General features: G+C 40.3%; 1 protein-coding gene and 1 long non-coding RNA gene across 9 annotated transcripts in view; one reads left to right on the forward strand and one right to left on the reverse strand.

Moving 5' to 3' along the window:
* The window catches only part of LOC102141746 (mitochondrial adenyl nucleotide antiporter SLC25A24-like), an 80999-nt gene extending 79588 nt beyond the window's left edge, over positions 1 to 1411 (reverse strand). For 5 of the 6 annotated variants that reach the window (XM_074000396.1, XM_074000388.1, XM_074000390.1 and 2 more), the window contains exon 1: positions 1032 to 1411. In XM_074000396.1, coding sequence (XP_073856497.1) covers positions 1032 to 1214 — 183 coding nt within the window. In that variant the 5' untranslated portion in view covers positions 1215 to 1411. The remainder of the gene's footprint in view (positions 1 to 1031) is intronic. The other variant, XM_074000391.1, reaches the window with a different exon arrangement.
* On the forward strand, positions 1186 to 12910 carry LOC123567604 (uncharacterized). 3 transcript variants are annotated; one of them, XR_006690661.3, is made up of 4 exons: positions 1186 to 1477; positions 4563 to 4645; positions 4742 to 4789; positions 9876 to 12910. It is a non-coding gene; the product is annotated as an uncharacterized lncRNA (long non-coding RNA). The 3 variants fall into 3 exon arrangements; XR_012417134.1 differs by lacking the exon at positions 4563 to 4645; XR_012417135.1 differs by lacking the exons at positions 4563 to 4645; positions 4742 to 4789.
* The last annotated feature ends 1551 nt before the right edge of the window (positions 12911 to 14461 follow it).

A 14461-nucleotide genomic window follows, 5' to 3' on the forward strand; every position in this document is an offset into this window, starting at 1 on the left:
AAAAAAAAAAAAACACTCACTCACCGATAAAAAAGCTTTACAGTCTTCAGACATAACTCGTAAAATTCAACAGGAGTTACATGTGAAGACTGCTAACCAATGAAAGAGAAGAAATAAAATAATTTTTTTCTTGATATCCTGAAACTTCCATGTAAATAGTTTAAAAATAATCAAGTCAAGACTGGCCTAGAAAGGAAGGTATTCCTAATTTACGTGAGGTTCTAAAACAATCAGCTGAAGTGTAAACCCATGGATCAAGGTCTGACTTCCCCTAGACCTTGGTGTGGATGTCAGAAAGAGAATAGCTCTGGGGCTCTTATCTGTGCCTGTCGTTTGGAGACGACCCTGAAGCACACTGCGCTGGGCAGAGAAACCCCTAAGAAAAGAGATGGTCCTTTACTTCTGCACAAAGGCTAACATGGCCCCTGACGCTGTGTGCTGGTTCCATAAATGTTGAACGAGTCACCAAAAACCGCATCTCCGCAAAAAAAAAACCCTGGAGGTCTTTGTCACCAAGGAAAGTGGCTTTTTTTCTTTTTCTTTTCTTTTCTTTTTTTTTTTTTTTTTTTTTTTGATTTTGAGACGGAATCTCGCAATGGCGCGATCTCGGCTCACTGCAACTTCCGCCTTCCGGGTTCAAGCGAGTCCCCTGCCTCAGCCTCCGGAGTAGCTGGGATTAGGGGTGCGCGCCACCACGCCCGGCTAATTTTTGTATTTGTTTAGTAGAGACAGGGTTTCAACATATTGGCCAGGCTGGTTTCGAACTCCTGATCTCAGGCGATACACCCGCCTGGGCCTCCCAAAATGCTGGGATTACAGGCGTGAGACACCGCGCCTGGCCGGAAAGGGGCTATTTTAAGAAGACCCAGAACATGTTTCGCCGGGTCGCATTATTCTGCATGACGAGGCTCACAGAGGAGAACCCCACCCTTACTCCAAAGGCCTTTGACAGCAGCTCTGGAAAGGGCAGGGTTTGCTTCACCTTCTGCCCAACGTCTCCCCAGGCTGCCCGTGCCACCTTCCGGTCTCACCTCCTCGGAGTTCGGGTCAAACGCGGAGCTCCAGTTTCTCAGCCCCTCCTGGAGCTCAGTGATGTCCACCACGCCGTCCCCATTGCGGTCCAGGTCTTCGAAAAGGATCCCGTAGCGTAAGTAGTCTTCGTCATCCTGGCAAGCCACCGCCTCCAGCACGAAGCCCTGTATCCAGAGCAGCATGGCTGGGTCCAGAGGCTGCGGGGACCACTAGGCCACCCCGCCCGCACCGCGGCACTCGCCGCCGCCTCCTCGACGCCTGGCTGCGCAAACCAGGGGGTCCCGGCTGTCAGCCAGCTTCTGCAACTGTCTGGCGGAGCCGCTGCAGTTCGGAGCCCACGCGGGCCCAGCCACCCGCGCCTGCGGGCTCTCGGGGCCACGGAGAGGCGGCGCCACCTTGTGGGACCTCTGAGGCGCCACGCGACATCTGAGGCGCCAGGTGTGAGGTGAGGTGCCAGACATGAGTTGAGTAGCCAGACGTGGTCGCGTTGGGTACCCAGGGCCCTTGGACGGGTGGTCGACAGGGGAGCCGAGGGACGTTTGGGGAAAGGGAGCGCATTCCCCAGCAGGCTCGAAAGGGTACTCGCGGGTGTGAGATTCTCGCGATGCAGACTCAGTGCCTGCCGGAAGTCACTGCTGCCATGGGAGATGTGGCCAGGAGTGAGCCGCTCAGACGCGCTCTTATGCCAGCGTCCAGTACTCTGGTGCCACCCTTCCTCCCAGGAGGACCTGCACCTAGAGGTCAGGACCCCGGCGACCCCGCAAAAGAGGTCTAAAGAGGAAAGGCCTCCTGAGGAGCCTCTGCCCTATCCCTGTCTCTCTCTTCCCTCCTTGCCTGCCAAGCCCATGTTGGCAAACCTATTTTGGCCATAGTGGGATTAGACTTTTCATGTTTTTATGTAACCTTTTTCCAGTTAATTGGGTTGTGTGCAGAAATACTTCTATCTCTATTAATAAACGAAAGATAAAAATAAATAATAAAGGTAAGATACATACGATTAAACTAGAACATTTCTCCAAATCCAGAAATATGAAACACACATCATAACAGTTCCAATTTGTATGCCACATTTCTATTCATAAATTTTGTTCTAAAATAGAGAGAAAAAGTAAATAGCAAAATACTTTCAAGTAGATCTGAAGCATTCAAAGTATCTTTGGTATGCATTTCTTTTAAATCAATCTCTGAGTTTTATTATCTATAGGGCTATTAAGGGATCCAGTTCCCATTTATTTTTCCTCTATATTTTAGAATAGAAGTTCAAATAAACAAATTTAATTTCTAATTGCTTGTTAATTATGAGTCATGATAACATACTAATTTATCAAGATGTGCTTTATATTAGTCACATTTATGTAAACTGTATGAGTTCATTATATATGTTTCATATCTTTCTATTAATCCTATTAAGAAAAAAACGGATAATTTGTCTGAAAATTGACTTTAGTTACTCAAATTTATGTTAATTGTGCGTTTATATTCATTTCAATTTTTAGAAAATGTAACAACTTAATTCCATCATTAATAGTTTATTAAGTACCCTATCCCAACCTGAGAAAGTTGAATTTCTCTAATGTCACAGCAAATTCAAACGTGGCATTTAACAAGAGGGAAAAAGATTATATCAAATATTCTTCTGAATTTTAACACTTTACAGTGAGAGCAGATTTTAACTACATTTTAATAACCTTGAGAAGTATGATACAACCCCAAATATTAAAGTAATCAAAATCTTTAGTTTATAAAATGGCAGAAAATTCTGTGCCCTGAAAAACTGGAAAAATTGACTGATCTAATGTATTACTGGTTGTTTGGTATATTATAAATTATATCATTATAGTTAAATTTATTAAATCACAATTTTAAAACGCATCTAATCTTTATAATGTAGCTATACATAGACATCTTAAAATATCTTTGGCCTGGTCTCTTTCAACATAAATTGAAAAGATAGAGGCAAAAAAAGGAGGGATGGAGAAGAATACTATTCATATAAGTTTAAGACTGTAAAGGGAAGTTCCAGTCAGCCTTTCTTTATTCTAGTAGATCGGAGCTTGAAAGTAAAATATAAAGTACATAGAGAAAAAAAGAAAAACCCAGTCTTTTTAAACACAAATTTAAGTATAAGAGCTCACACATTTTTCTGAATTACTTTGGTTACATTGGTGACTTTCTTGTAATTATTCCATTCACAACACTGGTAGGAGACTGAGGTATTCTGATGCCATGAAATTGTATTTAGGGCTTTCTATTTTGTTTTGTTTATTTTAGAGAAGGAAAAGGAGCCCCAACTCAACTGTTTTGCTGTGAATTATAGTTTTCAATGCTTGAGTTTTCTATTAGTACTTTCAAATATTTTAAATATACACATATGGCAAGAAGAGGTGAAAAAATAAATTTAAAATGCACATAAAGCACTAAAATATTAGCTTTTAAAATACAAAGTAGAGAATTCAGAAAAGCTTCAAAATATTCTAACTCTTTAATATGAAATTATACTAGGTTAATTATATAATCAGGTTATATTCTGTATTATAAATTGCATTTTAATTCACATAAATGCAAATTTCTCTGACTTATCGTTAACATTTGGAAAAATATAAATAGATTTTATGAATATTGCAGATTTTAATTCACCAAGAAATTAATAAACTGTATTTCTGGTTTACTTAAAATTCAATATTTAAGTCTAATTTGTATGTTTACCTTTTGGGAAAATGGATATAGCATCTTTTCATACAGACCTTGTGCAAATTAAGGAAAAAGCCAAGACATTTTCATATTTCTAAACAAGTGTCCAGATAATGACTGTTCAAAATTTCATTTCTATATTTTATTTTTGAGATGGAGTTTCACTCTTGTTGCCCAGACTGGAGTGCAATGGCACAATCTTGGCTCACCGCAACCTCTGCCTCCTGGGTTCAAGTGATTCTCCTGCCTCAGCCTCCTGAGTAGCTGAGATTACAGGCGTGCGCCACCACCCACTTAATTTTGTATTTTTAGTAGAGACAGAGTTTCTCCATGTTGGTCAGGCTGGTCTCGAACTCCTGACCTCAGGTAATCCACCCACCTCGGCCTTCCAAAGTGCTGAGATTACAGGTGTGAGCCACCACGCCCAGTCTCAAGATTTCATTTCTAAAATATTCCCAAGAGCAGTTTTGCTGATTCATAAACCACACAGTTTACAACACACTGACATAAGAAACTTTAAGGAACTTGGAGTCACGCCTCTGGAAAACCCTGTCACTCCACTCCTTTTATAAATTTGAGAAAATAAGCTGATCATATTTAGCTGTGGGGCTCATATCATGGCTAGAGAATGCAAAGGAAGGGAAAAGACCAATTAATTTGATATTTTAGCTTTCTTAAATGTTAAGTTAAAACATGCTAAAACAGATAATAAAATAAAATTAAATAAATTATTGCACAAGGATCCCCAAGGGAAAATCTCTAGTTAATTATAGTTTATAGTCAGAGGCTCTCATGGAACTATTTGATGATCATCACTATTTATTCTTCCTTCCTTTTAGGAACAAAGTCTGTCCACTAATGGTGAAATCTACTTATGATTATTGTGGAGTTACAATTTAAAAAATTCTCTAGACATACACAGGTACCTTCATTCAACCTCTCATGTCTTAAGAACGTCTCAAACTCAAAAACAACAAAAAATATATGTATGTTTCTCATTCTGTGTTTCACTTTTCAGGGAATGACTGCACCATTCATATAGCTTCTGCAACTGAAACCCTAGAAGGTATCCATGACATTTCCCTTTTAATCGCAGTTTATAACTATATATTTGTATACATTTTTAATTAATTTCTATCTTCCCTACTAGACTATCAATTCTATAACAGCAGAGTCTCTTTTTGCTCACCCAAATACCATGTGCTTGGCTTGTTGCACAGTACCTGGCTACCTTAAATTCTCAAATTACAATAGCTAGTATTTTTCTCTCTAATCTTTATATTATCCTACTATTTTTCTCTCTAATCTTTATATTATGTTCCCAAAATTGATGTAGCTAAATAGAGTAAAATCAAGACAATTGAAAAGTAAGTCTTTCACTGTTCGTTTTAGTCTAAACATTCTGTTTCCCCCTCCCGCCCACCCCTACAAGAAATTAAATAACTCCTCTAAAATATAGAGAAGATCCCTTGAAAATTTAGAAAATATTACTTGCCATGGAATTTCTTGGAAAATGTTCTGTTGCTGTATGCATCTTTTTGTTTTTTTAATCAGAAACTAATAACATCCCCTCCAGTTTTTATAGTTTTGTAATGAAATTGGAAACTTTCTTACTTTTTTCTACTGTTGAATTTACTTTGCCCATTGATTTTCTCCCAACTTATTATGAAAACTGTAAACTCTAGAAAGGATAGCACAATGAACATTTATATATTCACCACCTATAAAATGCAACATTTTGCCGTAATTACATTTTGTCTCTCTCCATTCTACTTAAACATGTATATAAATGTGTGTGTGTCTATCTGAGCCATTTGAAAGTAAGTTACAGATATGATGACACTTAACCATAAAGTACTTGGACATATCCTAAAAACAAGGACATTAGCTTACGTAACCACAATGCCATGATGATATTTGAGAAATTTAAAAATAATTCTCTATTACTTGAGATGTTAAGGCAGGAGGATCACTTGAGCTCAGGAGTTTGAAGCCAGCCTGGGCAACATAGCAAGGTCCTGTCTCTTTAAAAATAAATGAATAAATAAACAAACAAACAAATAAATAACCTCTATACCATCAATACTTATTCTATATTCAAATTTTCCCAATTGTCCCCAAAAATGCCATTTACAGATTTTTTCAAACTAATATCCAAATAAATTTACCCATTGCCCTTATAATGTTTATTCTCTTAATCAAGACTGGTACCAGTCCACCACCAATACTGTTTTTCCCACAACAATGACTTTTTGAAGAACCCAGCCCAACTGTCTTATAGAATATTCCACAATCATGATTTGTTTGATTGTTTCTTAATGGTATTATTTAACTTGTTCCTCCATCGCCTGTATTTTCTACAGTTCTAAAGACATGGTCAGATTGTAGTAAAAAACAATTTGGGCAAAAATACTTCATAGGAGAGGCTGTGCAATTTACTGTCTCCTCAGTTTAATAACATCTTTGTTTTCTTTCTCAAATAGTTACCATATGTCCAGTAACATGGACCCTATTCACCTACGCTGAAATTTGTTAAATATCTAAGGAAAAAAACAGGGTGAATGAAGTTCTTATGTCAGTGTACTTTTCTTCTCTTTGTTTTGCTTGCATTGTTTGCTGTCCCGTTGTTTGCCCTCCCATAACTTGAAGCAGTGACTTTCTTTCTTATTACAAGCAGTAAGGAAGGACATCTTATAATAATAAAAAGGTCAATCCTAAATTTGTGTGTACATAATAATACAGCTTCAAAATATATAAAGCTAAAGTGGCAAATGTAGAGGAGTGATAGGGAAATCTGCAATCATGGTTAGAGATATAAACGTGGTTAGAGATTTACCTTTTTCAGTACCCAGTAAGAAAAGCAGACAAAAAAATTAATAATAATCTAAAACATTTGATAACACATTTAACTAATTGATCTTATAGAACACATATATAGAACACAAAATACAACTTCAAAATCCATTTATTTCAAAGAACAGAAATCATACAGAGCACATTCTGATGGCAGTGCAATTAAAACATGAGTTCACCATCAGGAAGATAATTGGAAAAATCCCCAAATGTTTGTAAATTAAGCAAGATATTGCTACATAACTGATGGGTCAAAAAGAAATCACGATGGAAACTGGACATTTTGAAATGAACAATAATGAAAACAGTACATACCAAAATTTATTGAGTGTAGGGAAAGCAGTACTTAGAGGGAAATTAAAACTTTAAATTAATATACTAGAAAAGAAAAAAAAAAAGTCAATTATTTAAGCCAGGAATTAGCAACCTTTTTCTGTAAGTGTCCAGAGAGTGAATATTTTAGGCTCCGCAGACCATGTGATCTCTCGCAGTTACTCAATTCTGCCCTTGTAGCCATAGATAATACATAAACAAATGGAAGTGTCTGTGTTAAATTAAATTCAATTTACAGAAATAGGTGGCAGGTCAGATTGCGCCCTCAGGCCAAAGTTTGCCAACCCATGACCTAAACTTCAAACCCAGGAGATTAAACAGGAAACAGAAAGAAAGGAGCATGAAAATAGTAAAGATAGGAGTAGAAACTAATGAAACAGGCCAGGTACGGTGGCTCACACCTGTAGTCCCAGCAATTTGGGAGGCTGGGCAGGCAGATCACTTGAGGTCAGGAGTTCGAGACCAGCCTGGTCAACAGGGTAAAAAATTAGCCAGGCATGGTAGTGCATGCCTGTAGTCCCAGCTACTTGGGAGGCTGAGGCACATGAATCCCCTGTATCATTTCTGATTGTGTTTATTGGAATTTTCTCTCTTCTCTTCTTTATTAGTCTTGCTAGTAGTCTATTTTATTGACTTTTTTATTTTTTATTTTCAAAATCCAGCTCCTGGATTTGTTGATTTTTTTGAAGGGTTTTTCATGTCTATCTCCTTCAGTTTCACATTGAGCTTGGCTATTTCTTGTCTTCTGCTAGCTCTGGGGTTTGTTTCCTCTTGGTTCTCTAGTTCTTTTAGTTGTAATGTTAGGGTGTTGATTTGAGATCTTTCTAGCTTTTTGATGGGGCATTTAGTGCTATAAATTTCTCTCTTAACACTGCTTTTGCTGCACCCCAGAGATTCTGGTACATTGTCTCTTTGTTCCTATTGGTTTCAAAGAACTTCCTGATTTCTGATTTAATTTCATTACACACGCAGGAGTCATTCAGGAGCAGGTTGTTTAATTTCCGTGTAGTCGTGTGGTTTTGAGTGGGCTTCTTAATCTTGAGTTCTCATTTGATTGCACTGTGGTCTGAGAGACTGTTATTATTTCAGTTCTTTTTGCATTTGATGAGGAGTGTTTTACTTCCAATTATGTGATCAATTTTAGATTAAGTGCCATGTGACACCAAAAAAATGTATATTCTGTTGTTTTGGGGTGGAGAGTTCTGTAGATGTCTATCAGGTCCACTTGGTCTAGAGCTGAGTTCAAATCTTGAATATGTTTGTAAATTTTCTGTCTTGACAATCTGTCTAATATTGACAGTGGGGTATTAAAGTTTCCCACTATTATTGTGTGGGGGTGTAAGTCTCTTTGTAGGTTTTTAAGAACTTGTTTTATGAATCTAGGTGCTCCCGTATTGGGTACATGTATATTTCGGGTAGTTAGCTCTTCTGTTGAATAGATCCCTTTACCATTATGTAATGCCCTTCTTTGTTTTTTTGACCTTCGTTGGTTTAAAGTTTATTTTGTCAGAAACTACGATTGCAACCCCTGTCTTTTTTTTTTTTCTGCTTTCCATTTGCTTTGTAAATTTTCCTCCATCCCTCAACTTTGAGTCTATGTGCATCTTTGCACATAAGATATGTCTCTTAAATACAGCATACCGAATGGCTCTTGGCTTTGTATTCAGCTTGCCATTCTGTGTCTTTTAATTGGGGCATTTAGCTCATTTACATTTAAGGTTAATGTTTTTATGTGTGAATTTGAACCTGTCATCATGATACTGGCTAGTTAATTTTGCAGACTTGTCAATGTAGTTGTTTCATCATGTCACTGGTCTGTGTACTTCAGTGTGTTTTTGCAGGTGATTTTCCTATCCATGTTTAGTGCTTCCTTCAGGAGCTCTTGCAAGGCAGACCTGGTGGTGACGAAATCCCTTAGCATTTTCTTGTCTCAAAAAGATTTTATTTCTCCTTTGCTTATGAAGATTAGTTTGGTCTGATATGAAATTCTGGGTTGGCATTTCTTTTCTTTAAGAATGTTGAATATTGGCCCCCAGTCTTATCTGGCTTGTAAAGTTTATGCTGAGAGGTCCACTGTTAGTCTGATGGGCTTCCCTTTGTACGTGACCTGGCCTTTCTCTCTGGCTGCCCTTAACACTTTTTCCTTCATTTCAACCTTGGAGAACCTGATAATTATGTGCCTTGGGGTAGAACTTTTTGTGGAGTATCTTATTGGGGTTCTCTGGATTTCCTGAGTTTGAATATTGGCTTGTCTTTCTAGGTTGGGGAAGTTCTCCTGGATGATATCCTGAAGTGTGTTTTCCAACTTGGTTCCATTGTCCCCAACTGTTTCCGGTACTCCAGTCATAGTTTCAGTCTTTTTACATAGTCCCATAGTTCTCATAGGTTTTGCTTGTTCCTTTTCATGCTTCATTCTCTAATTTTGTCTGCCTGCCTTATTTCAGCACGATAGTCTTCAAGGTCTGATATCTTCTCTTCCACTTGGTTGCTTTGGCTACTGATACTTGTGTTTGCATCATGAAGTTCTTGTGCTGTGTTTTTCAGTTTCATCAGATCGTTTATGTTCCTTTCTATACTGGTTATTATAGTTAATACCTCCTGTAATCTTTTATCATGGTTCTTAACTTCTTGTATTGGGTTAGAACATAATCCTTTGGCTCAGTGAAATTAATTATTACCCACTTTCAGAAACCTACTTCTCTCAGTTAATCAGTCTCAGCTTCAGCCCTGTTCTGTGCTCTTACTAGAGAAGGGTTGAGATCATTTGGAACAAAAGAGGCATTCTGGCTTTTGAAATTTTCAGTGTTTTTTCATTGGTTTTTCCTCATCTTCATGGTTTTGTCTACCTGTGATCTTTGAGGCTGTTGACCTTTGGATGTGGTTTTTGTGGGGTCTTTTGTGTTGATGTTGTGGTTGTTGTTGTTACTTTCTGTTTGTTTATGTTCTAACAGGCCTCTCTTCTGCAGGTCTGCTGCAGTTTGCTGGGGGTCCACTCCAGACCCTGTTCACCTGGGTATCACCAGTGGAGGCTGCAGAACAGCAAAGATTGCTGTCTGCTCCTTCCTCCAGAAGCTTCTTCCCAGAGTGGCATCGACCTGATTGATGTCAGCCAGAACTCTCCTGCATGAGGTGTCTGGAGACCCCTGATGAAGGTCTAACCCAGTCAAGAAGCACAGGATTGAATCGGGGACCTGCTTAGGGAGGCAGACTGACTGTGTCTTAACAGAGCTGGTGTGCTGTACTGGAGGAGTAGCCCTCATTGGGATCAGGTGGTCTCTTCAGAACCAGTAGGCAGGAAAGATTAAGTCTGCTGAACCTGAGACCATGGCTGCCCCTCCCACCAGGTGCTCTGTCCCAGGGAGATAAGAGTTCTGTCTGTAAACCCCTGACTGTAGCTGCTGGAATTCCTGCAGGGATCCCCTGCCTGGTGAGGAGGGATGGCTTCGGGTCCCACATAGGAAGCAGTCTGGCCATGATCTGCAACAGCCACTTTGCTGTGTTATGGGGGAGTTCCGCCCAATCCAAACCTCCTAGTCTCCTTAGCACTGTCAGGGAAAAACCTCCAACTAAAGCCTCAGTAATGATGGTCGCGCCTCCCCTGGGAAAGGAGTTGTCACAGGCGGACTCCAGACTGCTCTGACGTCAGCAAGGATTTCAAGCCAGTGGATTTTAGCCTGTGGGGCTCCGTGGAATTGGGACCGTCTGAGCGAGACCACTTGACTCCCTGGCTACAGCCCCCTTTCCACTGAAGTGGACATTTCTCCTACCTCACTGGAGTTCTGGGTGCTGCGGGAGTATGTAAAAACTCCTCGGCTGAGCGCCCTGATTCATGCGTGTAATCAAAGCACTTTGGGAGGCCGAGGCCGGTGGATCACAAGGTCAGGAGATCCAGACCATCCTGGCTAACAAGGTGAAACCCTGTCTCCACTAAAAATACAAAAATTAGCCAGGCATGGTGGCGGGCACCTGTAGTCCCAGCTATTCAGGAGACTGAGGCAGGAGAATGATGTGAACCAGGGAGGCAGACTTGCAGTGAGCCAAGATTGCACCACTGCACTCCAGCCTGGGCAACAGAGCGAAACTCCATCTCAAAAAAACAAAAACAAAAACACCTGCAGGTCAGCACCTGCCCAAACAGCTGCCAACAAAAGCAGCTGTCACTGGTCTGCCCAGTATTGTGTTTGAGACCCAGTTTTGTGTTTGAGGCCCTGCTGAGATAGGCTCCTGAGGGCATCTCCTGATCTGCGGATTGCAAAAATCTGTGGGAAAAGCTTAGTACCCTTGGTGGGTAGCACTGTCCCTTACCACTTCCCTTGGCTGGAGAGGGAGGTCCCCCTGCCCTGTGCAGTTCCTGGGTGAAGCAATACCCTGCTTCTTCTCGCTCTCTGTGGGTCATGCCAACCATCTAGTCAGTCCCAATGAGATGAACTGGGTATCAGTTTCCAACTCAGTTGGAAATGTAGAAATCAGCCACCTTCCTCCTTCCTCTCACCAGCAGCTGCAGACCAGAGCTGCTTCTAGTCGGCCAACTTGGCCCCTCCCCACAGAGGTAAGTTTAATAAGTCTTCTAAATTTGTCCTTGCCATAATGATCAGTGATGATCTGTCTTTTTTTTTTTTTTAAATTATACTTTAAGTTCTAGGGTACATGTGCACAACATGCAAGTTTGTTACATATATATACATGTGCCATGATGGTGTGCTGCACCCATTAACTCATCATTTACATTAGGTATGTCTCCTAATGCTATCTCTCCCCCCTACCCCCTCCCCACAATAGGACCCGGTGTGTGATGCTCCCCTTCCTGTGTCCAAGTGATCTCATTGTTCAATTCCCACCTATGACTGAGAACATGCGGTATGTGGTTTTCCGTTCTTGTGATAGTTTGCTGAGAATGATGGTGTCAAGCTGCATCCATGTCCCTACAAAGGACACGAACTCATCCTTTTTTATGGCTGCATAGTATTCCATGGTGTATATGTGCCACATTTTCTTAATCCAGTCTGCCACTGATGGACATTTGGGTTGATTCCAAGTCTTTGCTGTTGTAAATAGTGCCACAATAAACATACGTGTGCATGTGTCTTTATAGCAACATGACTTATAATCCTTTGGGTATATCCCCAGTAATGGGATGGCTGGGTCAAATGGTATTTCTAGTTCTAGATCCTTGAGGAATCACCACACTGTTTTCCACAATGGTTGAACTAGTTTACAATCCCACCAACAGTGTAAAAGTGTACCTATTTCTCCACATCCTCTCTAGCACCCGTTGTTTCCTGATTTTTTTTAATGATTGCCATTCTAACTGGTGTGAGATGGTATCTCATTGTAGTTTTGATTTGCATTTCTCTGATGGCGAGTGATGATGATGATCTGTCTTTTATTTATTTATTTATTTATTTATTTATTTATTTATTTATTTTTTTAGGGGGATGGAGTCTTGCTCCGTAGCCCAGGCTGGAGTGCAGTGGCCGGATCTCAGCTCACTGCAAGCTCCGCCTCCCAGGTTTACGCCATTCTCCTGCCTCAGCCTCCCGAGTAGCTGGGACTACAGGCGCCCGCCACCTTGCCCAGCTAGATTTTTTGTATTTTTTAGTAGAGACGGTGTTTCACCGTGTTAGCCAGGATGGTCTCGATCTCCTGACCTCGTGATCTGCCCGACTCGGCCTCCCAAAGTGCTGGGATTACAGGCTTGAGCCACCACGCCCGGCCGATGATCTGTCTTTTAATAACTTAAATGCTTTCCAGATTTCAAGACTCTCACCCACATCAAAAATAAAATTATGTATCTGCTGTATTACCAGGTTTTTAGAATGTTGTACTTTATCCTCTAATTATAGGTCAAATAACTAAGGTAGAAAGGAGTAAAGCAACTTCCATGTATGTAGTGAGGATGTTGGGGGATCTGGGAATAAAATTCTGCCTTGGGATTCCCAAGAGGTTGATGATTATGATTTTTGTACTCTTAGAAACAAACTAAAATGACATTCTGTTTTGTTCCTCTGCTTACCGTAATCAATTCTCTAAACTACAAAATCTCTGCTTATCGAGATAACTTGGATTGTCAATTTGTTGAGCTCAGCAAATGCATTTCCTGAGCCCTTGTGAGTAAAGCTCTGTGCTGGTTACACTGGGTATCTGTGCCCAGCTCAGCCTGGGTTGTGAGAAAACCAATAGCCAATACCCACAGGCTTATTCTGGTAAAAGGGAGATGATAACAAATGGTGGGGTTTTTTTTTCTTTTTTTTTTTTTTTTTTTTTGAGATAGTGTCTTGCCATGTTGCCCAGGCTGGTCTCGAACTCCTGGGCTCAGGCAGTCTTCCCTCCTTGGCCTCCCACAGTGCTGGGATTACAGCGTGAGCCACCACACCTGGCCTTGTGATGGTGGTTCTGATACGGCTGGGCTTTCAACCTCCCAAGGATTCTGATCAAACAACCTCAGGAGAATCTTCTGCAGAGAGTGCCCAGCTGCCAACTGTCATAGTTGAGTGTCACAGAGTGGCATGGGTCTCCTCCCACTGTTTTATTTCACAGATTACACGTTGTTAGTAGGAACATCAGCAGAAGGAGCATGAGGATGTTCCTTCTAATGATTAGAAAAGATATGATAATGCTGCTGGGTGGGCTGTCGATTTTAAAAAAGTGATCAAGGGCCTTCTCAGAAAGTGATTTTAGGAACTATAATGCATAGATGGGATAAATTATAGTGTAAGAAGTGAAAAATTATTGCACTGAACAGCATCTAACAGCTTCTGGAGAAAACATATTTCCCAACTGACCCTAATGATGGACTTAAATACCAAAAAAGAGAACCACTAACTTCCATTATCTTGCAGAAACAGGAGAACCTTAATACACTTAAAACTGGAAAAAATGTCTGTGCCTCTAGGGCCATGCAGTGAAACAGATTGCATGGTAGGTGACATAGGCAGGGGCAGAATGGAGTTTGACAATGGCCATAAGATGATGAAAAAATTATTTGGGGCCTTGAAGCAGCAGGTGAACTGGCTTAGAGGAACATTGCACAGTTGTAGAAAAACAACTTTTGCAAAATTTTCCTCCACTCAGTGGGCACTACATATTTATTCTAGGATCTGCATTCATTCTTTCACAGACTATCTACTTATTGGCTTGGGCCTACAATGACTTTTCTGAGAGAGGTGAGGGATTAGCACAATAGCACACACACATCTGAAAGAAATAGTGAATTCCTAATTTTCAGATTTTAGTCTCTGACCTAACCAAAGAATTGACCATTATAGATTTTAACTATTAATAATATTAATGATGCTCACAAATATGAAGATTTAGGCACATCTTATGATAAGATATGCTTTCTAAAAAAAGAAATGTTAGAACTGTAGTCCAGGGATGTTAATAAAAGTGGCAAATAACATTACATCCTCTTTAAAAAAAAAAAAAAAAAAAAGATGAGGTCTCACTGTGTTGCCCAGGCTTGTCTTAAACTACTGAACTCCAGTGATCCTCCCACCTCAGCCTCCCAAAGTACTGGAATCACAAGCTTGAGGCATCACCTTCGGCCCATATC

The sequence above is a fragment of the Macaca fascicularis genome, chromosome 1, assembly GCF_037993035.2.
Source record: "Macaca fascicularis isolate 582-1 chromosome 1, T2T-MFA8v1.1".
In the NCBI taxonomy this organism is placed as follows: Eukaryota; Metazoa; Chordata; class Mammalia; order Primates; family Cercopithecidae; genus Macaca; species Macaca fascicularis.